Source organism: Electrona antarctica, assembly GCF_951216825.1.
Source record: "Electrona antarctica genome assembly, contig: scaffold_512, whole genome shotgun sequence".
NCBI lineage: Eukaryota > Metazoa > Chordata > Actinopteri > Myctophiformes > Myctophidae > Electrona > Electrona antarctica.
In genome coordinates, this window is record NW_027638186.1 from 62489 (window position 1) to 87285 (window position 24797).

General features: G+C 46.1%; 1 protein-coding gene across 1 annotated transcript in view; it reads right to left on the reverse strand.

Annotated features, from left to right (window-relative positions):
- Nucleotides 1-19832, reverse strand: part of LOC306918317 (adhesion G protein-coupled receptor E5-like) — a gene marked incomplete at its 3' end in the record, with an annotated part of 80316 nt that extends 60484 nt beyond the window's left edge. Inside the window, exons 1-2 of the mRNA XM_079531207.1 lie at nucleotides 19719-19832; nucleotides 4351-4437 (exon numbers count right to left, since the gene is read on the reverse strand). Coding sequence (XP_079387333.1) covers nucleotides 4351-4437; nucleotides 19719-19797 — 166 coding nt within the window. The remainder of the gene's footprint in view (nucleotides 1-4350; nucleotides 4438-19718) is intronic.
- Nucleotides 19833-24797: the final 4965 nt, after the last annotated feature.

Sequence of the window (24797 nt, forward strand, 5' to 3'; positions counted from 1 at the left end):
CAGGGCCGTTCAGTAACAGGTGGTACACAGGGCCGTTCAGTAACAGGTGGTACACAGGGCCGTTCAGTAACAGGTGGTACGCAGGGCCGTTCAGTAACAGGTGGTACACAGGGCCGTTCAGTAACAGGTGGTACACAGGGCCGTTCAGTAACAGGTGGTACACAGGGCCGTTCAGTAACAGGTGGTACACAGGGCCGTTCAGTAACAGGTGGTACACAGGGCTGTTTAGTAACAGGTGGTACACAGGGCTGTTCAGTAACAGGTGGTACGCAGGGCCGTTCAGTAACAGGTGGTACACAGGGCTGTTCAGTAACAGGTGGTACACAGGGCCGTTCAGTAACAGGTGGTACGCAGGGCCGTTCAGTGACTTACGACGAGTGCCTCCAAACTCCAGCACTTAGAAAAATAATCACCTGCAGAGGATTTCTTGACAGAAAGTAGCTCATAACAACATGTCTACGGTGGATTTTTATGACACAAAAGCTCGGCAGATTGAAATGGGATAATTAAAGCTTGGCCTAGAGCTGCAATGTTGGTGAGTTTAACGTTGTTTAATACAAGCAGATCGCAAACACAATGTGGATGAGTGGGGAGTCAATGGAGGGTATTGGTGATGAGTGGGGAGTCAATGGAGGGGATTGGTGATGAGTAGGGAGTCAATGGAGGGGATTGGTGATGAGTGGGGAGTCAATGGAGGGGATTGGTGATGAGTAGGGAGTCAATGGAGGGGATTGGTGATGAGTGGGGAGTCAATGGAGGGGATTGGTGATGAGTGGGGAGTCAATGGAGGGTATTGGTGATGAGTGGGGAGTCAATGGAGGGGATTGGTGATGAGTGGGGAGTCAATGGAGGGGATTGGTGATGAGTAGGGAGTCAATGGAGGGGATTGGTGATGAGTGGGGAGTCAATGGAGGGGATTGGTGATGAGTGGGGAGTCAATGGAGGGGATTGGTGATGAGTGGGGAGTCAATGGAGGGGATTGGTGATGAGTGGGGAGTCAATGGAGGGGATTGGTGATGAGTAGGGAGTCAATGGAGGGGATTGGTGATGAGTGGGGAGTCAATGGAGGGGATTGGTGATGAGTGGGGAGTCAATGGAGGGGATTGGTGATGAGTAGGGAGTCAATGGAGGGGATTTCAACTCTAGATTCATCCCATTATAAACAAAATCTAGAGTTGCAAATTGCGGCAAGCAGATTACCCTGACACTGACACACAAGGATTTATAACAATGTTTTCATGTTTCCTGTTCTCCCCTATATGTCAAATATGTATCAATAAGGTCACAGACAGTTCACAATGGATTCAAATCTCACCTTTATTATTTAAGTTAAAGGACCACTTCACCACTTTTCAACATCTCTTCATATAATTGGTCCTCACTAATGTTCATGATAAAACACCACCATTTTTTCCCTACTCTAGGCAGATTTTTTTTTAAACAAGATTTGTTTTAAAATATATTTAGATTTGTATTATCGTGAGAACGATGGCTTCAACTTTTGCATTGCAACTTTTCATGAAAAGAAAGCCTGCAGTTTCTATTAGCTTGGATTCACCATCGATGATGTCACCGGGTTTCTGAACTGCCCACAGCCCTCCTATGAGACACAAACTGAGTAGGAAAAAATGGTGGTATTTTATCATGAACATTAGTTAGGACCAATTATAGGAAGAGAAGTTGAAAAGTGGTGAAGTGGTCCTTTAAGTAAGTCGTGTTGTTTTGAAAATGTTTGACAACTGTTACCACAGTGCTTCCTGGTTCTGACCAAGGACAGTCTAAGAAGGATGAGACGCGAAGACCGTACAGGCGACGCCATGTTGCTTTGGAAGGAAAGAAACATGCGCAATGGGCTATATGTAGCCAACACTTCCGCGTTCAGCTTCCTTGGTCTCAACTGCGCATGTTTCTTTCCTTCCAAAGCAACATGGCGTCGCCCGTACGGTCTTCGCGTCTCGTCCTTCTTAGACTGTCCTTGGTTCTGACCAAGGAAGCTCTGAGAAGGAAGGGAAGTGGTCACGTGACTGGGCTGCGCCATGACACTTTCATGGACACTTTCATGGGAGCCAAACTCACACCGGAAGTGCAATGAATACATGGCAGTGAATGGAGCCGGCTGGACCAGCTCATAACAAACATTATTTATGAACCATTGAGACCTTTTGTAAAGTAATCACTTCTGGAAAATAACAGACATATCACAGGTGGTTTTCTAATCACTTACTTTTTGATGTGCACAGAGTGTACAGTATATCATTTTATCTGAGGATCTAAGTATCGCGAGATTTGGCTGCCAGACAGGAAACGGTGGGAAGTCTCGCGATATCATACCTCTATAAAAATTACAGTGTACACATCAAATAACAACACAGCAGACAATAATGTGTTACATGTCTTCTGTTATTTTCCAGAAGTGATTACTTTACAAAAGGTCTCAATTGTTCATAAATAATGTTTGTTCATGAGCTGGTCACTGAGCTCTCATTGACTCCAGTGCATTCTGCCAAACTTCCGGGTAGTTTGGCTCCCATGAAAGTGTCCATGAAAGTGTCATGGCGCAGCCCAGTCACGTGACCACTTCCCTTCCTTCTCAGAGCTTCCTTGGGTTCTGACCAGTGGGAAAGGACCCCATTGAAGCATCAGGGCTGCCTTTCTTAGTGCTTGACTGACTCCACTGTAGGGAGCATGCTCGGTCCATCCCACCTGATCAAACTGTGGTTTTGTAAATACTTACTGTATGTGAATTGTTGTGGGAAATGTGTAATGCTCTAAATGTGATCATACATGTGTTGAAGTGAGTTTATTGTCTCTGGACATGCAGGGAATAGGCTGGTAATATTGTGGAATCAATTAAGGTTGGTACGGTCCAGTGGGAGGGGCCTAACCTATTTAACCCATTTTGGGCGGGAACCCCTTTTTGTGTTTTAAACATTATGTTGTACTTTAGCTGTTGAAAAATAGCAGATCTACAAGCTCATAGAGCGGCACCGAGTGCCGCTCTAAGAGCTTGTAGATCTGCTATTTTTTTTTTTTTTTAAATCGTTAAAATGTGGCCCACATTATAATAATATATTCTTTCAGAGCGTTTTTAACTCAAATATTTGCTTCTGGGGGGGGGGGGGGGGGTCCCTGGAACTACATATTTTCAGATGGGGGTCGGCGGCCAATTACAGATAATTCTGGGGCTCCTTGACATGAAATAGTTTGAGAACCACTGACATATAGAAACATAGGGTTTCTATAAAACTATCAGGATTCCAGGTCCAGTTCCAGTTCCAGGTCCAGGTCCAGTTCCAGCACCGGAACTGGCTAGCTGCGACAGAGCAGATCAGAGGCAGGAACGTAGGGACGCGCAGCTAGCCAACCTGGCTCTGGAGGCGGTACAATGGGATGTCAATAAGGAAGTCAAGGAAGGAAGGAAGAGAGAATTTCAGAGCTGCCAAAACGGTCAAACAAAAATACTTAACGGCTTCTGCGCCAAAGGAAAATTCGTTGAGGTTTCCGTTGTCTCCTATAGCTCCTATATGCTTCTTTTGAAACATATCACGACTACTCAAACAGCGCAGCACGGACGTTTCCGACGGAAAGTACGTCTGTATACCATTTAGCTTGGGACCGATGGGGAGGGACCCTATGTAAAGTCCAGTGTAAACAAACTTTACAGAGGGTCCCGAGAGGGGCTATGTTTGAGTCTAACTTCCACAGACACGCATCGATGTGTTTGAGTCTAACTTCCACAGACACGCATCGATGTGTTTGAGTCTAACTTCCACAGACACGCATCGATGTGTTTGAGTCTAACTTCCACAGACACGCATCGATGTGTTTGAGTCTAACTTCAACAGACACGCATCGATGTGTTTGAGTCTAACTTACACAGACACGCATCGATGTGTTTGAGTCTAACTTCCACAGACACGCATCGATGTGTTTGAGTCTAACTTCCACAGACACGCGTCGAACTGTTTGAGTCTAACTTCCACAGACACGCATCGATGTGTTTGAGTCTAACTTCCACAGACACGCATCGATGTGTTTGAGTCTAACTTCCACAGACACGCATCGATGTGTTTGAGTCCAACTTCCACAGACACGCGTCGAACTGTTTGAGTCTAACTTCCACGGCTGCTGCAGACACGCATCGATCTGAAACCCCAAAATGTCTAGTCAGCCACAAGAAAAGACAAGAAGTTGTGAAGGAATGACAGCTACTCACACAGAAAGAAATGCATTACGGTATATAGGTTTGATTTCTCCCTCTAGCGATATTGACGTCAGACTCCGGTGCTCTATATAGCCTCAGAGCATTAACCAACAGAAGTAAGCATAAAATCAGGAGGTCATTATTACCAACACATTTCTTCCCTTTAACTGCTTGTCCGATTCCACATGTGGTGTTGATGCTCCAGGCACATGGTTTCAGCGAACACAGTAACCCTGGAAGAAATAACACAACACACCATTAGATTATAATCCCTTAGTGTTTTAACCCTGGGGAACAGATAACACACCATTAGATTATAATCCCTTAGTGTTTTAACCCTGGGGAACAGATAACACACTATTAGATTATAATCCCTTAGTGTTTTAACCCTGGGGAACAGATAACACACTATTAGATTATAATCCCTTAGTGTTTTAACCCTGGGGAACAGATAACACACTATTAGATTATAATCCCTTAGTGTTTAAATAACACACATTAGATTATAATCCCTTAGTGTTTTAAATAACACACCATTAGATTATACTCCCTTAGTGTTTTAAATAACACACTATTAGATTATACTCCCTTAGTGTTTTAAATAACACACCATTAGATTATAATCCCTTAGTGTTTTAAATAACGCACCATTAGATTATACTCCCTTAGTGTTTTAAATAACACACCATTAGATTATAATCCCTTAGTGTTTAAATAACACACATTAGATTATAATCCCTTAGTGTTTTAAATAACACACATTAGATTATAATCCCTTAGTGTTTTAAATAACACACCATTAGATTATACTCCCTTAGTGTTTTAAATAACACACTATTAGTTTATACTCCCTTAGTGTTTTAAATAACACACCATTAGATTATAATCCCTTAGTGTTTTAAATAACACACCATTAGATTATACTCCCTTAGTGTTTTAAATAACACACCATTAGATTATAATCCCTTAGTGTTTTAAATAACACACTATTAGATTATAATCCCTTAGTGTTTTAATTAACACACTATTAGATTATAATCCCATAGTGTTTTAAATAACACACCATTAGATTATAATCCCTTAGTGTTTTAAATAACACACCATTAGATTATAATCCCTTAGTGTTTTGAATAACACACCATTAGATTATAATCCCTTAGTGTTTAAATAACACACCATTAGATTATACTCCCTTAGTGTTTTGAATAACACACCATTAGATTATACTCCCTTAGTGTTTAAATAACACACTATTAGATTATACTCCCTTAGTGTTTTAAATAACACACCATTAGATTATAATACCTTAGTGTTTTAAATAACACACCATTAGATTATAATCCTTTAGTGTTTTTCTCACTGCATGACAAGCTGTTCCAGACTAGTGCAGTATCCAGAAACGCTCTGTAGTCACAAAATGATGCTAAAAATAACAGCAATGACAACAATCTGAAGAGACACGAACTGCCTGTATATCTAGTTAGTTGTTAGGTAGCCTCGGAAACACAGACTTTTTTATTTCCAGGGAGAAAAAAAAAGGTCTGGGTCCGAGTCCACTTCAGTTCGGCATAGAGTAGCACAAACGTCGCTCACTCTCTGCTGATTTCTGATCGTCTGCATCGTCTGACACGCACACCCACACACACACACACACACACACACACACACACACACACACACACACACACACACACACACACACACACACACACACACACACACACACACACACACACACACACACACACACACACACACACACACACACACACACACACACACACTCCTCTCTCTCTCTGTCGCTCTAATTAATTAGTCTCATGTGGCGCAGCTGCGTCTAGATTCTCCCGGCGGATCCTGCCGGGAGCTGCCTCTATGCCATAGAAAGCAGAGGTGGACCCCAGGCTAGGGGGTCCGTGGTGGACCCCAGGCTAGGGGGTCCGTGGTGGACCCCAGGCTAGGGGGTCCTCGGTGGACCCCAGGCTAGGGGGTCCGCGGTGGACCCCAGGCTAGGGGGTCCGCGGTGGACCCCAGGCTAGGGGGTCCGTGGTGGACCCCAGGCTAGGGGGTCCGTGGTGGACCCCAGGCTAGGGGGTCCGTGGTGGACCCCAGGCTAGGGGGTCCGTGGTGGACCCCAGGCTAGGGGGTCCGCGGTGGACCCCAGGCTAGGGGGTCCGTGGTGGACCCCAGGCTAGGGGGTCCGTGGTGGACCCCAGGCTAGGGGGTCCGTGGTGGACCCCAGGCTAGGGGGTCCGTGGTGGACCCCAGGCTAGGGGGTCCGTGGTGGACCCCAGGCTAGGGGGTCTGCCGGGAGCTGCCTCTATGCCATAGAGAGCAGAGGTGGGTTTCAGGCTAAGTTGTTAGGTTCCTTCCCCCATATGTGACACATACTGTACACCAGTGGTTCCCAAACTTTTTCACGTCAAGGACCCCCAAATTGACCCTAATTAGCCCCGCGGACCCCCGTTAGAAAAGACATGCCAGGGACCCCCATAAGAGAAGATTGTTACGGCTCTAACAGTGATTCTCAACCCGTTTAATTTCAAGGACCCCCTGCAGTATTACATGCATTAATCTACAGACCCCCCATTTAATGGCATTTCTATCTCTGGGACCACAATTTATATTGTAAAATCAATGTTAATTTAACTCTGAGAGTGTATAAATGGAACATTTGTACATTATCAGAGTTACAGACCCATAAGGGTCCATTTTGGTTCCTAACTATCATTTAGCTGGGGACCCCCTGGAACTCCCTCAAGGACCCCTGGGGGTCCCTGGACCCCCATATGTGACACATACTGTACACAGACCCATGTGTGAGGAAGGCCCATGTGCATAATGACCGTCCTATAGTCAGGAAGGCCCATGTGCATAATGACCGTCCTATAGTCAGGAAGGCCCATGTGCATAATGACCGTCCTATAGTCAGGAAGGCCCATGTGCATAATGACCGTCCTATAGTCAGGAAGGCCCATGTGCATAATGACCGTCCTATAGTCAGGAAGGCCCATGTGCATAATGACCGTCCTATAGTCAGGAAGGCCCATGTGCATAATGACCGTCCTATAGTCAGGAAGGCCCATGTGCATAATGACCGTCCTATAGTCAGGAAGGCCCATGTGCATAATGACCGTCCTATAGTCAGGAAGGCCCATGTGCATAATGACCGTCCTATAGTCAGGAAGGCCCATGTGCATAATGACCGTCCTCTCCTCTCCCACCCAGGGACATGCAGAGAGTGTTAGAGGCTGAAATCCCGTATAAAAGGGCACTTTTGGACGAAAATAGCGAAAATAGGTGATCTACAAGCTTGAGAGCTTGTAGATCAGCTATTTTCGGGGCGCAACCCAGCACTCTTTAGCTATAGTGGAGACGCGGTGTGCTTAAGTTCTAGGAGACTTGGGAGTTGGGAGAAAAAAAGCAATTCTCCTGAACGCTGCCTTCCTTCCGGCATGGCATGGAAAGGAGAGGAGTGGCATTTTGCATTTCTTTCACCATGTAGTAAATGCTGGTCTGGAGAGGGCAGTTGTTTTACAGACGGGTAAAAGGGGCAGGGGCTGAAGCCCCCTTTGATGTCTATGTGTGCACGTCCCTGCTTCCCACCCTTCCCACCGTCTCTTTGAACTCCTGCTATCTGGTAGGAGGTCCAAGAGCTTATAGGAGGAAGCACCAGCATGTCGTCCAGGTTGTTAACACTCTGAACGCCCGGGGGTCTTTAGGACCATTAAATCAGAGCGCCCAGCGATTTGCAGCAACGGAGCACATTTAGCGACGCACCAGGCGCCATCTTGGATGTAGCTGTAGCAGCAACGTGTCGCCAAAACACCCCCGAGGCGATGGATGGATGGAACGGGAGGTATGATTCATTCTAACGTGACTAGATGGATGGAACGGGAGGTATGATTCATTCTAACGGGAGGTATGATTCATTCTAACGGGAGGTATGATTCATTCTAACGTGACTAGATGGATGGAACGGGAGGTATGATTCATTCTAACGTGACTAGCGACGGAACCGCAGTGGGCCATCTAACACAACGGGAGGTATGATTCATTCTAACGTGACTAGCGACGGAACCGCGGTGGGCCGTCTAACACATAGTCTTTGGTTAGAATTGGACGGAATGATTTAGATCAAGAGTTATTCACGTTTTAAGATTTTCGATCTCATCCGCTAAAATGGGGGGGGGGGGGGGGGGGCATTTTGGATGACGTCCCAACCGGAAATGACATCGAATGTTGCCCAACAGCATTAACCAACAGAACTAAGCAAAATCAGGAGGTGGAGCGATGCGATCGGTTTTGATATCAAGTTCCTTCTCCGCCCTGCATGGGCTTCGGGCGTTACTATTTGATAGGACGGAGACCTCCGTTTATGACACTTGGGGTGTTAACCCATTTAGACCTGAGGACGATTCTACAAATGTCTTCTAAATCCTGACAGTTTTCTGAAAAACCTCATGTTTCTATGTCAATGACTCCAAAAATTATAGTAACTACATTTTTTAGGTTTTTGATTTTTTTTGGCATAAATCAGTGCTATTGAACACCCTTTACGTCTGTGTGTTGTTTAGAAACTATTGCACCAATGGAAAGTAGTAAAAAGTGCTTTGGACAAAACCTCTTAACTCCATTGGACCCTCAAACTGTCTGATAAAGCAGCCAACTCCACCACCTCTCCCCCTCTCAAACTGTCTGCTATAAAGCAGCCAACTCCACCACCTCTCCCCCTCTCAAACTGTCTGCTATAAAGCAACTAACTCCAACACCTCTCCCCCTCTCAAACTGTCTGCTATAAAGCAGCTAACTCCACCACCTCTCCCCCTCTCAAACTGTCTGCTATAAAGCAGCTAACTCCACCACCTCTTCCCCTCTCAAACTGTCTGCTATAAAGCAGCTAACGCCCCCACCTCTTCCCCTCTCAAACTGTCTGCTATAAAGCAACTAAGTCCACCACCTCTGCCCCTCTCAAACGGTCTGCTATAAAGCAACTAACTCCACCACCTCTCCCCCTCTCAAACTGTCTGCTATAAAGCAACTAAGTCCACCACCTCTCCCCCTCTCAAACTGTCTGCTATAAAGCAACTAAGTCCACCACCTCTCCCCCTCTCAAACTGTCTGCTATAAAGCAGCTAACTCCCCCACCTCTTCCCCTCTCAAACTGTCTGCTATAAAGCAACTAACTCCATCATTTTTTGGGGGTTAAACCCTAAATTGACTCACCTAATCTCTGCTGTCGGGAGGAAACCTCATAACTCCAAAAGTTATGAGGTGGAGTTATGAGGTTTCCTCCCGACAGCAGAGATTAGGTGAGTCAATTTAGGGTTTAACCCCAAAAAAATTGATACAAAAGGTTTTTCAATGGATTTTGGTAGTATTGGGCATGCTAAATAACATACTAAAAGTCTACCAAAATCTACCTCCCAAAATGGCTATATCTCAACTGGAGAAAAGGTTGCAAAGGATTTGTCAACTGATTCTGGTACCTCTGGACATGCTTAAGGACATACCAACAAATTAGGTAAATAAACCTGCTGGAAAGGCGTCATTTCCAAGATGGCGTTCAAAATGGCAGCCGGCCAAGCTTAAAATCAAAAATCTAGGTAAATAAACCTGCTGGAAAGGTGTCATTTTCAAAATGGCTGCCTGGAGCTTAAATTGGTTATACCTTAAAATGGGTTACTATTCAACTAAGAAAGGTGGTCTTTATTCATCATCCTCCTCAAGATCCCCTGGAAGAAACGCGTTATGTGGATTGTCACATTCCTGAAGTTGGCATGGCCCACAGACAGTAGTACAAGGTAGTCCATCTTTTCTGCATGAGCAGCGGAGTGTCTTGCAAGGTGTGGAACAGTTACAATGAATGACCTTCAAGAGACTGTCTGGAGCAACATTCATTGTTGACATGAGTGGCAAATCTATTGTACAGAAGGTGCCACCCTGGGGGCCTCTTCAGGGCATCATACCATCTTCTGTTCCCATCCAGATCATGATCTGGTAGTATGCTCTAGGACAGTGAAATTGGTAGCAGATTCAGTTGGTGGCAACCAGACGTTCAGGCGTTACAGATGAAGCTGAGACAACCTTCTTGCTGAAAGTGTTATATCGCATTGTTGCGAGCGAATCTGTGCACTTTCCACCAAAGAGGACAGCCATTACTTAGTTGGCAGCCAAGGTCATCAATCACCTCTGTGGTCTGGTTTGAGACAGTGAAAACATTGGCACAAGATCGCAGGATCGCAGGATTTACAAGCTTCTGAAAAGCAGTCTTTTTGCCAACCCCAAAGATCCGAGAAGTCGTGTCACAGCCATCTGAGAACACATATCATGTCCGAGTACTTCCTTTAAATGTTTTATGTCATACACTTTAAAACTGCCATCAGCTTTTGTCTTGTCTGATCTGAAATAAAGGCACTTACTATCTCCCTGTGCATAGTAAAGGAGTAAGACAAGGAGATCAGTATCTTCTCCAATCAGCGTAGTGGTGTGAAGAAGAGATGCATCCACTGCAGCCTTTGCTATGTCTACATCAGCATCTCCAGGTGCATTGATCACAATGCAATTCCTTTTTTTGAGTTCATCACTTATCATTTGGATCATCCATCCATCCATCCATCTTCAACCACTTATCCGTAGTCGGGTCGCGGGGGCAACAGCTCCACCAGAGTGCTCTAGACTTCCCTCTCCAGAGCAACATTAGTGATTTCCTCCTGGAGGATTCCGAGACGTTCCAAGGCCAGTGAGTCGATGTATTTCCTCCAACTGCGCCTTGGTCTGCCCCGGGGTCTCCTCCCAGTGGGACGTGCGTCGAGGACCTCCCTAGGGAGGCGCCCGAGAGGCATCCTAACCAGGTGCCCGAACCACCTCAGCTGACTCCTTTCCAGGCGAAGGAGCAGCGGTTCTACTCCGAGTCTCTCTCGTGTGACTGAACTTCTCACCCTATCTCTAAGGGAGATGCCAGCCACCCGTCGAAGAAAACTCATTTCGGCCGCTTGTATTCGCGACCTTATTCTTTCGGTCATGACCCACACTTCCTGACCATAGGTGAGAGTAGGAACGAAGATTGCTCGGTAGACAGAGAGCTTTGCCTTCTGGCTCAACTCTCTTTTCGTCACAACAGTGCGGTACAGCGACTGCAATACCGCCCCTGTCGCTCCGATTCTCCGGCTGATCTCCTTCTCCGTCCTCCCCTCACTCGTGAACAAGACCCCGAGATACTTGAACTCCTTCACCTGGGGTAATGCCTCATTCCCTACCCGGACTGCACAATCCACCGGTTTCGATTTCATTTGGATCAGTCTCTTTTTATTCAGATCCCTTGACAGGAACTCCACCCCCTCTTACCTGTGAACTCTGTCTCAGAAGTGAAGTTGACAATGGGATGAATATTGTTTCCTCTTCTTTGATGTGTATTATCTTTAGTGGATGGCCCATCCTCATAGCCATCGAACAGAATGGTTGTTGCTGAGCCATAATGCTTGATGGTGAAGTCTGCATATGACTGTGCAATTGTACCATAGCTTTGTAGCAAGCTTCCATGGTATTCGGTGAAGGAGTGAACCTCCATCAAGAACGTAATACTCTTGTTTCTGGTACCGAATCTAAGATTGCATCACTTGCATGATCACAGATTGCATGCGCTAGTTGTGGTTTATCAGCCTTGCAGAAAACGTTTCTGTCTTCAAAAAGGGCAGGAGGGAAAGGACTGAGCTCGTAACACATAACCTCCTCCAATGACAGCTCTCCAGTTTGGAGACAATCAGGAAACGTTGAAACAGAAGTGTAGAATCAATGGTTCGATCAGGAGCAACCTTGATAGCCGATTTTTGTCCAAGGGTTGTGGCTTTATCCTTTCTACTGAATGAGAACGTGAATGCAGGCTGTCCAATCAACACCAGTAACAACATTCCTAGCTCAGACTGTGAAAACATGCCTAATGAAACTGATTCAGATGGTGAAATCATCAGAAGTGAAATCTTCTGATGAAGTCATCAGAAGGTATATTGTCCCAGATTCTTATTGTGTAGACCAGGGGTTCTCAACGTTTTGTATTGTGTAGACCAGGGGTTCTCAACGTGTTTCGCTGGGGACCCTCGAAAATGCTTTGGCCATGTCTCGTTTTTGGTATGTTCATAAGCATGTCCAGAGGTACCAGAATCAGTTGACAAATCCTTTGCAACATTTTCTCCAGTTGAGATATAGCCATTTTAAGCTCCGCGCAGCCATTTTGGACGCCATCTTGAAAATGGCGGCTTTCTGGGAGGTCGATTTTGGTAGACTTTTAGTATGTTATTTAGCATGCCCATTACTACCGAAATCCATTGAAAAACCTTTTGTAAAAAAATGTTTGGGGTTAAGTGCTTTTTTTCACTAAATTGACTCACCTAGATATTGTGTATAAAGTGACAAATAAAAGCTGATTGTCTGATTTGGAGTTATCGCTTGATCTTTCTGCCCAGCCTGGCTTCATAAACAGACCGTTATACAACATTGATCTTTCTGCCCAGCCTGGCTTCATAAACAGACCGTTATACAACATTGATCTTTCTGCCCAGCCTGGCTTCATAAACAGACCGTTATACAACATTCAGCCTGGCTTCATAAACAGACCGTTATACAACATTGATCTTTCTGCCCAGCCTGGCTTCATAAACAGACCATTATACAACATTCAGCCTGGCTTCATAAACAGACCGTTATACAACATTCAGCCTGGCTTCATAAACAGACCGTTATACAACATTCAGCCTGGCTTCATAAACAGACCGTTATACAACATTCAGCCTGGCTTCATAAACAGACCGTTATACAACATTCAGCCTGGCTTCATAAACAGACCGTTATACAACATTCAGCCTGGCTTCATAAACAGACCGTTATACAACATTCACACGCATTGTTTTTGGCAGCAAATTTCTATTTTAGTTCAGTCATAGTCTTTGGACTCAAACTTTATTTAGTTTTAGTCATATTTTAGTCACCTGGAATGTTTTAGTGTTAGTCTAGTTTTAGCCGACTAAATGTCATGTGATTTTAGTCGACTAAATTTACAGTTGATTCAGTCGACTAAAATGTATTTTGGCGGGCCTTGATGTCGTCGTAATTTACACTTACGCTGAAAATAGCAGATCTACAAGCTTGTAGATCTGCTATTTTCAGCAACCAAGTGTAAAATGACTTATATACTGGATCTCTTGTCCAGGGACTAGCCTAACATTTTAGTCTACTTTTTATTTGTTGACGAAATTGTCAGTAGATTTAGTCTTAGTTTTAGTCATAGCTTAGTTTTCATTTAGTTTCCGTTCAGTTTTCGTCAGTGAAAAAAAAGGTAGTCGAACAACATTGTTCGTCTTAGTTTCAGTCGACGATGTTTTTTCAGAAAACACACGCACACACACACGCACACGCACACGCACACGCACACACACACACAGAGAGACACACACACAGAGAGAGAGACACGCACAGAGATAGACATAACACATAATTGCATCATACACGAACACGCACAATCAATTACTTTGATCTTGCACTTTCTAGGTGAGTCTGTCTGGAGCGTCTGCAAATGTCTAAATTATACATTTGAACATTGATATACCACTACGCACGCACGCACGCACGCACGCACGCACGCACGCACGCACTCACACACACACACACGCACGGGCCCCCATGACGATTATAAAAACATTTCGTCTCTAGTCGCATGCCCAACAGCAGATCTACAAGCTCACACCGCGTTGCAGACGCACCGCGTTGTGAGCTTGTAGAACAGTGGCCAGTTTCGGCGTGCGGTGGCATCGCAAGACGAAGCATGAATCACATCTCTTACAGACTACAGACAAAACACCACCGAGGATTTATCTACACTGCCCGTCTGTGTGTGTGTGTGTGTGTGTGTGTGTGTGTGTGTGTGTGTGTGTGTGTGTGTGCGTACATGCCTGACTTCCTGTATGTGGTCAGGAGGTCATTGTGACATCAGACGCAACGAGAAGGATTGAAAAAAAAGGGTTAGTTTTGAGTTTCGTTTAGATTCGAAGCTGCAAGAAAGATGCAGAACAACTGCTTTGACGAAAACCAAGAGATCATGGTAATTATATACTGTAGTCTGTATATTAAAACCCATTTTGGGCGGGAACCCCTTTTGGTGTTTTAAGCATTATGTTATGCTTTAGCTATTGAAAAATAGCAGACCTACAAGTTCATAGCGCGGCACAGAGTGCCGCGCTATGAACTTGAGAGCGAACGTTTTCAACTCAAATCTTTGCTTTGGGGGGGGGGGGGGGGGGGGGGGGGGGGGGAACAACATATTTTCAGATGGGGGGTCGGAGGCCAAATACATGAATACAATGTTTGGAGTCCTTGACATGAAATAGTTTGAGCACCACTGATACAGAAACTGTTAGCTGTTTATATGAGGACTAACAGAAAGCTGTTTATATGAGGATTCCAAGGCAGTTATTTGTGAGAATAACATCCTTAACTGTAAAGAATAACATCCTTGTCCGGACAACATATTTTCGTCCGAGCATTCTAAAGCCACTATTTCTAAAGCCACTATTTGGGGATTTAGCATTGGGGGAAGGGGCGTTCCCTCACTAAAGGATTTAGCATTGGGGAAGGGGCGTTCCCTCACTAAAGGATTTAGCATTGGGGAAGGGGCGTTCCCTCACTAAAGGATTTAGCATTGGGGGGAAGGGGCGTTCCCTCACTAAAGGATTTAGCATTGGGGGGAAGGGGCGTTCCCTCACTAAAGGATTTAGCATTGGGGAGAAGGGGTGTTCCCTCACTAAAGGATTTAGCATTGGGGGGAAGGGGTGTTCCCTCACTAAAGGATTTAGCATTGGGGGGAAGGGGTGTTCCCTCACTAAAGGATTTAGCATTGGGGGGAAGGGGCGTTCCCTCACTAAAGGATTTAGCATTGGGGGGAAGGGGCGTTCCCTCACTAAAGGATTTAGCATTGGGGAAGGGGCGTTCCCTCACTAAAGGATTTAGCATTGGGGGGAAGGGGCGTTCCCTCACTAAAGGATTTAGCATTGGGGAAGGGGCGTTCCCTCACTAAAGGATTTAGCATTGGGGGAAGGGGCGTTGCCTCACTAAAGGATTTAGCATTGGGGGAAGGGGCGTTCCCTCACTAAAGGATTTAGCATTGGGGGGAAGGGGCGTTCCCTCACTAAAGGATTTAGCATTGGGGGGAAGGGGCGTTCCCTCACTAAAGGATTTAGCATTGGGGGGAAGGGGCGTTCCCTCACTAAAGGATTTAGCATTGGGGGGAAGGGGCGTTCCCTCACTAAAGGATTTAGCATTGGGGGGAAGGGGTGTTCCCTCACTAAAGGATTTAGCATTGGAGAATGCTATTTGGAATGCTATGGCTATTTTGGTAGATGGTTTTACATATTTTATTTAATGTTTTTTTGTATTGTTTATGCCTGTTTGCGTGTTTTTGTTTTTAAAGCATGTTTATGTTATAATGTATGCTTGTGTGGTTGTTTTGTTTTGTTGGGATATTATCTTTTATTGCGAACGCAGTGAGCATTTACTATGAGACCCAGCAGATCACGTCTGTGTGTGTGTGTGTGTGTCTGTGTGTGTGTGTGTCACGCTGTAACACCACCCGCCCACCACCAGAGGGCGCAGCTGTATCACACACAAAAACACACACACACATGCACGCACGCACACACACACACACACACACACACACACGCACGCACGCACGCACACACACACAAAAAAAACTTAACTTAAAAAAAAACTTAACTTGAAAAAAACGTAACTTAAAAGAAAAACTTAAAAAGGAAAAACGCGCACTTAACTTAAAAAAAACGTAACTTAAAAAAAAACGTAACTTAAAAAAAAAACTTAAAAAGGAAAAACGCACACACACAAAGAACTTAACTTAAAAAAAAACTTAACTTAAAAAAAAAACGTAAAAAGGAAAAACGCACACACACAAAACACTTAACTTAAAAAAAAACTTAAAGAAAAAACTTTAAAAAAAAAAACCTAAAAAAGAAACACGCACGCACACATACACACACTAAAAAAATAACTTGAAAAAACATTTAATTTAAAAAAAATTAACTTAAAAAAAACCTTAAAAAGTACGTAATTTATTCTAATTGTTGTTATTGCAATTTACGAGCTGCGTTCGCTTCCCGCGTTTGCGCGTCTTACTTGTTTATTATATGTTTATTGAAGAGAGAGTCCAAGTCCCTTTAGTCTTCCTTCATTTCCTGCTGACTTTCTTTACTTATTATTATTAACTCAACTAGTCTCTAGTTGAGTTGGTCTAGTAACTACAAGACCAACTCAACTAGAGACTAGTTGAGTTGGTCTAGTAACTACTAGACCAACTCAACTAGAGACTAGTCGAGTTGGTCTAGTACAGGGGTGGGCAACTGGCGGCCCGGGGGCCACATGCGGCCCCCACCTTCACTTAATGCGGCCTGCAGGTTAATATCAGAACACTGATATAGTATCTAATATACATTTGAAAACATGTACCCAATCCAGGAAAAGGGAACCAAAGTCAACAGCTACTACGTCACTGACACAGTGCAACACACACTGCAACACACTGCAACACACTACAGTGACGTCAGAGACTTACCCTCCGCGTCGATCCACGGCTATCTCCTCATGTCCCGCAGCATACTGACACTCAACACCACCCCCGGAACAATTGTCATTGCACTGCCACTAAAGCCGGCTGCCTTCCACACTCACAAACAACATCAATATCACTAATAAACACAACAACGCCACAAGCACCGACACCCCCGCACGCACACTCACACACGGGCCACGGAACACTGTTGCCACGTCTATGAAAACAAGCCCAAAAAAAATGCCATTCAACACGCTACTTACACACACTACCACTCGCTTACAATACGAATACGCGGACCTGGCAACACTACATCCCCTCTCCCATTTGCTCAAAGCCAACCACGTGACCCACGAGAGCTTTTATGTTACTGCAACACCGGAAGTTACACGCTACACACACACACATTAGAAGAACAACACGAACACGACACTACACTCACACACACACACGGGCCACTGTTGCCAGGTCTATGAAAACAGGCCCAGAAACAAGCAAACAGACCCAGAAACAACGCCTTTCACCACGCTACTTAAACACACTACAACTCGCTTACAATTCACGACCTGGCAACATTGTTCCCCGTCTTCCACAACACACATAGTCCCACACAGACACACACACACTGATTCGGACTTGGATGGACAGCGGCGCGATTACATACATACACCGTTTAATTCAGGCAAACACGACAATTGCACCACCAGTTTCATTAATGTAAACACGACAATTGCGCGACCCGTTTAATTCATGGAAACATGACAACTGCGACGCAACGAGGTGCATGGATTCTGTGTGTGTGTGTGTGTGTGTGTGTGCGTGCGGGGTGCCTCTGAATTGGAGTGTTTATGTCAGTCAGCGATGCGATCCGTTGTTATTCAGCCAGGAAAACAATCTAAACATTATATACTAACGTCAGCATCGGGCTGATTAACACACACAAGCGTTATTAGTTGAGTTTTCTTATTGAAGTGCCTCTGAATTGTAACGGTGTTTATGTCAGTCAGCGATGCGATCCGTACCAGCACCATACGCACGGACTGGAGAGAGGCGAAGTGTTTCTCTCCCTTCGGCTCATGTAGCCCTCATTGTAACTACAAATATTGTTCCCGAACAAACAATGTGGGGTCACTGCAATCCGCAATCCAAAATATTGTAGCCCTACTATCATGCGGTCAAGGTCCCCCAAAACATATACTACAGTATGTTCTGCTCCATTCTCAACATCTTTTGGTTTCCAAAAACAGTAATTTATTGTAAGTAAACAAAAACAGTAAAAAGCAGTTTCATGTCTGCTTATTTTCATTTACATTAATTTCCTTTGATGTGAAAATACAACAAAGAATAATAATACCCATCCGTTACTACATGTCAAGGGCACAATACTGGAGTGGAGTCTGTCAAATCCCGCTATTTCCTTCTTCCCATTGCGCTGCCAACGGAACTAGGATTCTAGTTGATTACAATTCCAAAACCGCTTTAATTACTTCATGACTAGTATTAAATGACTAGTACTTAATGACTAGTATTAAAATGTCATTGTCTTTTTTGTGCCCAATGTAGTGATGTTAACAGTTCATAAAGTTAACTAAATGCATTTGAAATTCAATAAAAAAGGTTACTTTTCAGGATTCCAATTCAAAATAGCAAAAAATTATTCAGGTTTTCAGTTAAATTTTAGCAAAAAATAGCCGATCTACAAGCTCAAAACGCGTCGCATTGCGACGCGTTTTGTCCTTGTAGATTGGCTATTTTTGCTACGACAGTAATATGCAATGTGGAAGTTTGGAAATATATTGGCCCTGTCCTGGTCAAAGTTAGTTACTAGAGCAGTAGCCTTCCTGTCCATGGTCAAAGTTACTTACTAGAGCAGTAGCCTTCCTGTCCATGGTCAAAGTTAGTTACTAGAGCAGTAGCCTTCCTGTCCATGGTCAAAGTTAGTTACTAGAGCAGTAGCCTTCCTGTCCATGGTCAAAGTTAGTTACTAGAGCAGTAGCCTTCCTGTCCATGGTCAAAGTTAGTTACTAGAGCAGTAGCCTTCCTGTCCATGGTCAAAGTTAGTTACTAGAGCAGTAGCCTTCCTGTCCATGGTCAAAGTTAGTTACTAGAGCAGTAGCCTTCCTGTCCATGGTCAAAGTTAGTTACTAGAGCAGTAGCCTTCCTGTCCATGGTCAAAGTTAGTTACTAGAGCAGTAGCCTTCCTGTCCATGGTCAAAGTTAGTTACTAGAGCAGTAGCCTTCCTGTCCATGGTCAAAGTTAGTTACTAGAGCAGTAGCCTTCCTGTCCATGGTCAAAGTTAGTTACTAGAGCAGTAGCCTTCCTGTCCATGGTCAAAGTTAGTTACTAGAGCAGTAGCCTTCCTGTCCATGGTCAAAGTTAGTTACTAGAGCAGTAGCCTTCCTGTCCATGGTCAAAGTTAGTTACTAGAGCAGTAGCCTTCCTGTCCATGGTCAAAGTTAGTTACTAGAGCAGTAGCCTCGGAAACCTAGACGTTTTAATTTCCTGCAGGGAGAAAAAAAAAGTCTGGGTCCCAGTCCACTTCAACTCGGCATAGAGTAGAAACATCACTCACTCTCTGCATAGAGTAGAAACATCACTCACTCTCTGCATAGAGTAGCCAAACATCACTCACTCTCTGCATAGAGTAGCCAAACATCACTCACTCTCTGCATAGAGTAGCCAAACATCACTCACTCTCTGCATAGAGTAGCCAAACATCACTCACTCTCTGCATAGAGTAGCCAAACATCACTCACTCTCTGCTGATTAGAGTAGCCAAACCTCACTCACTCTCTGCTGATTAGAGTAGCCAAACATCACTCACTCTCTGCTGATTTCATAGAGTAGCCAAACATCACTCACTCTCTGCTGATTTCATAGAGTAGCAAAACATCACTCACTCTCTGCTGATTTCTGATCGTAGAGTAGCCAAACATCACTCACTCTCTGCTGATTTCTGATCGTAGAGTAGCCAAACATCACTCACTCTCTGCTGATTTCTGATCGTAGAGTAGCCAAACATCACTCACTCTCTGCTGATTTCATAGAGTAGCCAAACATCACTCACTCTCTGCTGATTTCATAGAGTAGCCAAACATCACTCACTCTCTGCTGATTTCTGATCGTCTGCACCTTGGTTAAATTGACACACACGCACACACACTCCTCTCTCTCTCTGTCGCTCTAATTAATTAGTCTCATGTCTAGCAGCTGCGTATAGTTTCTCCCGGCGGATCCTGTCGGGAGCTGCCTATGCCATAAAGAGCAGGTGAGTTCTATGAATGACCACTACCAAATGAATCCACTCTGGACCCCCAGAATGACCACTACCAAATGAATCCACTCTGGACCCCCAGAATGACCACTACCAAATGAATCCACTCTGGACCCCCAGAATGACCACTACCAAATTAATTCACTCTGGACCCTAGAAAGACCACTACCAAATGAATCCACTCTGGACCCCAGAAAGACCACTACCAAATGAATCCACTCTGGACCCCAGAATGACCACTACCAAATGAATCCACTCTGGACCCCAGAATGACCACTACCAAATGAATCCACTCTGGACCCCCAGAATGACCACTACCAAATGAATCCACTCTGGACCCCCAGAATGACCACTACCAAATGAATCCACTCTGGACCCCAGAATGACCACTACCAAATGAATCCACTCTGGACCCCCAGAATGACCACTACCAAATGAATCCACTCTGGACCCCCAGAAAGACCAATTAATCGACTCTGGGCCCTAGAAAGACCACTACCAAATTAATCCACTCTGGACCCCCAGAATGACCATTACCAAATGAATCAACAAACTATACTATGTCTATAAATTAAAAAGCACATTCTGTAGGCCTGCTCATTTTGAAAATAACCCCCATCTGTACAAGCTTGTAGATCGGCTATTTTCACAATGTTTATCATGTGGAACCGCCTCAACTCTAGCTCTGGTCCATAGCTCTAATGCCCTCCTACAATTCCTAGGGCGGGGTGGGGTGTGGGGGGGGGGGGGTCCTGATTTAGGGGGGGTCACGGCCTGAAAAGGGGAGAAACACAACCACCGTCCATAGATTGTGAAACGTTGTCCTAATTCTACAGACAGCGATGATGAGCCTCTGCCAGGACCAAGCAGCATGCCACCATGTGACCGTCTGGCAGAACTGTGGAGCTGTGGTTGCTTTGAAGGGTTAGAAGTGAAACTGTGACAGTGAATTGGACTGTGGTGTCAGAGCACAGCTTCACTCTGTCCTGTTGGAGGATAACGGGTAACAGAGCAGCTTCACTCTGTCCTGTTGGAGGATAACGGGTAACAGAGCAGCTTCACTCTGTCCTGTTGGAGGATAACGGGTAACAGAGCAGCTTCACTCTGTCCTGTTGGAGGATAACGGGTAACAGAGCAGCTTCACTCTGTCCTGTTGGAGGATAACGGGTAACAGAGCAGCTTCACTCCGTCCTGTTGGAGGATAACGGGTAACAGAGCAGCTTCACTCTGTCCTGTTGGAGGATAACGGGTAACAGAGCAGCTTCACTCCGTCCTGTTGGAGGATAACGGGTAACAGAGCAGCTTCACTCTGTCCTGTTGGAGGATAACGGGTAACAGAGCAGCTTCACTCTGTCCTGTTGGAGGATAACGGGTAACAGAGCAGCTTCACTCTGTCCTGTTGGAGGATAACGGGTAACAGAGCAGCTTCACTCCGTCCTGTTGGAGGATAACGGGTAACAGAGCAGCTTCACTCCGTCCTGTTGGAGGATAACGGGTAACAGAGCAGCTTCACTCTGTCCTGTTGGAGGATAACGGGTAACAGAGCAGCTTCACTCCGTCCTGTTGGAGGATAACGGGTAACAGAGCAGCTTCACTCTGTCCTGTTGGAGGATAACGGGTAACAGAGCAGCTTCACTCTGTCCTGTTGGAGGATAACGGGTAACAGAGCAGCTTCACTCTGTCCTGTTGGAGGATAACGGGTAACAGAGCAGCTTCACTCTGTCCTGTTGGAGGATAACGGGTAACAGAGCAGCTTCACTCCGTCCTGTTGGAGGATAACGGGTAACAGAGCAGCTTCACTCTGTCCTGTTGGAGGATAACGGGTAACAGAGCAGCTTCACTCTGTCCTGTTGGAGGATAACGGGTAACAGAGCAGCTTCACTCTGTCCTGTTGGAGGATAACGGGTAACAGAGCAGCTTCACTCTGTCCTGTTGGAGGATAACGGGTAACAGAGCAGCTTCACTCTGTCCTGTTGGAGGATAACGGGTAACAGAGCAGCTTCACTCTGTCCTGTTGGAGGATAACGGGTAACAGAGCAGCTTCACTCCGTCCTGTTGGAGGATAACGGGTAACAGAGCAGCTTCACTCCGTCCTGTTGGAGGATAACGGGTAACAGAGCAGCTTCACTCTGTCCTGTTGGAGGATAACGGGTAACAGAGCAGCTTCACTCTGTCCTGTTGGAGGATAACGGGTAACAGAGCAGCTTCACTCCGTCCTGTTGGAGGATAACGGGTAACAGAGCAGCTTCACTCTGTCCTGTTGGAGGATAACGGGTAACAGAGCAGCTTCACTCTGTCCTGTTGGAGGATAACGGGTAACAGAGCAGCTTCACTCTGTCCTGTTGGAGGATAACGGGTAACAGAGCAGCTTCACTCCGTCCTGTTGGAGGATAACGGGTAACAGAGCAGCTTCACTCTGTCCTGTTGGAGGATAACGGGTAACAGAGCAGCTTCACTCTGTCCTGTTGGAGGATAACGGGTAACAGAGCAGCTTCACTCTGTCCTGTTGGAGGATAACGGGTAACAGAGCAGCTTCACTCTGTCCTGTTGGAGGATAACGGGTAACAGAGCAGCTTCACTCTGTCCTGTTGGAGGATAACGGGTAACAGAGCAGCTTCACTCCGTCCTGTTGGAGGATAACGGGTAACAGAGCAGCTTCACTCTGTCCTGTTGGAGGATAACGGGTAACAGAGCAGCTTCACTCTGTCCTGTTGGAGGATAACGGGTAACAGAGCAGCTTCACTCTGTCCTGTTGGAGGATAACGGGTAACAGAGCAGCTTCACTCTGTCCTGTTGGAGGATAACGGGTAACAGAGCAGCTTCACTCCGTCCTGTTGGAGGATAACGGGTAACAGAGCAGCTTCACTCTGTCCTGTTGGAGGATAACGGGTAACAGAGCAGCTTCACTCTGTCCTGTTGGAGGATAACGGGTAACAGAGCAGCTTCACTCTGTCCTGTTGGAGGATAACGGGTAACAGAGCAGCTTCACTCTGTCCTGTTGGAGGATAACGGGTAACAGAGCAGCTTCACTCTGTCCTGTTGGAGGATAACGGGTAACAGAGCAGCTTCACTCCGTCCTGTTGGAGGATAACGGGTAACAGAGCAGCTTCACTCCGTCCTGTTGGAGGATAACGGGTAACAGAGCAGCTTCACTCTGTCCTGTTGGAGGATAACGGGTAACAGAGCAGCTTCACTCCGTCCTGTTGGAGGATAACGGGTAACAGAGCAGCTTCACTCCGTCCTGTTGGAGGATAACGGGTAACAGAGCAGCTTCACTCTGTCCTGTTGGAGGATAACGGGTAACAGAGCAGCTTCACTCTGTCCTGTTGGAGGATAACGGGTAACAGAGCAGCTTCACTCTGTCCTGTTGGAGGATAACGGGTAACAGAGCAGCTTCACTCCGTCCTGTTGGAGGATAACGGGTAACAGAGCAGCTTCACTCTGTCCTGTTGGAGGATAACGGGTAACAGAGCAGCTTCACTCCGTCCTGTTGGAGGATAACGGGTAACAGAGCAGCTTCACTCTGTCCTGTTGGAGGATAACGGGTAACAGAGCAGCTTCACTCTGTCCTGTTGGAGGATAACGGGTAACAGAGCAGCTTCACTCCGTCCTGTTGGAGGATAACGGGTAACAGAGCAGCTTCACTCTGTCCTGTTGGAGGATAACGGGTAACAGAGCAGCTTCACTCTGTCCTGTTGGAGGATAACGGGTAACAGAGCAGCTTCACTCCGTCCTGTTGGAGGATAACGGGTAACAGAGCAGCTTCACTCTGTCCTGTTGGAGGATAACGGGTAACAGAGCAGCTTCACTCTGTCCTGTTGGAGGATAACGGGTAACAGAGCAGCTTCACTCTGTCCTGTTGGAGGATAACGGGTAACAGTTGCTACACAAACGACTCCACAACGACATTAGACAGTAGAGGCTGCTGGGAAATGCTGCTTCTCACCATGCTCACTCCGTGTGTGTGTGTGTGTGTGTGTGTGTGTGTGTGTGTGTGTGTGTGTGTGTGTGTGTGTGTGTGTGTGTGTGTGTGTGTGTGTGTGTGTGTGTGTGTATGTCCACGTCTGAAATCGTCGTAACTTGAGGACCGTTCGCTCCACCAACTTCAAATTCGACACGCAAAGCAAAGCAAAGTTCTTTGTTTACCCAGGGAAGTGGACTAAGCTCGAGATGCTTGTTTACAGCCACACCCTGCTCATAGAACATTTCATGGTAGGGGTTCAATGCCTTGCTCAAGGGCACTTCAGCGGTGGTAATTTTAATGTGCCGGTCCGGGGATTCAAACTGGCGACCTTCCGGTATCAAGACCGCTCCGCAAACCGTTCGACCGTTCCAGGATCACGTCCCACTGGGAGGAGACCCCGGGGCAGACCAAGGATCACGTCCCACTGGGAGGAGACCCCGGGGCAGACCAAGGATCACGTCCCACTGGGAGGAGACCCCCGGGCAGACCAAGGATCACGTCCCACTGGGAGGAGACCCCGGGGCAGACCAAGGATCACGTCCCACTGGGAGGAGACCCCCGGGGGCAGACCAAGGATCACGTCCCACTGGGAGGAGACCCCGGGGCAGACCAAGGATCACGTCCCACTGGGAGGAGACCCCCGGGGCAGACCAAGGATCACGTCCCACTGGGAGGAGACCCCCGGGGCAGACCAAGGATCACGTCCCACTGGGAGGAGACCCCCGGGGCAGACCAAGGATC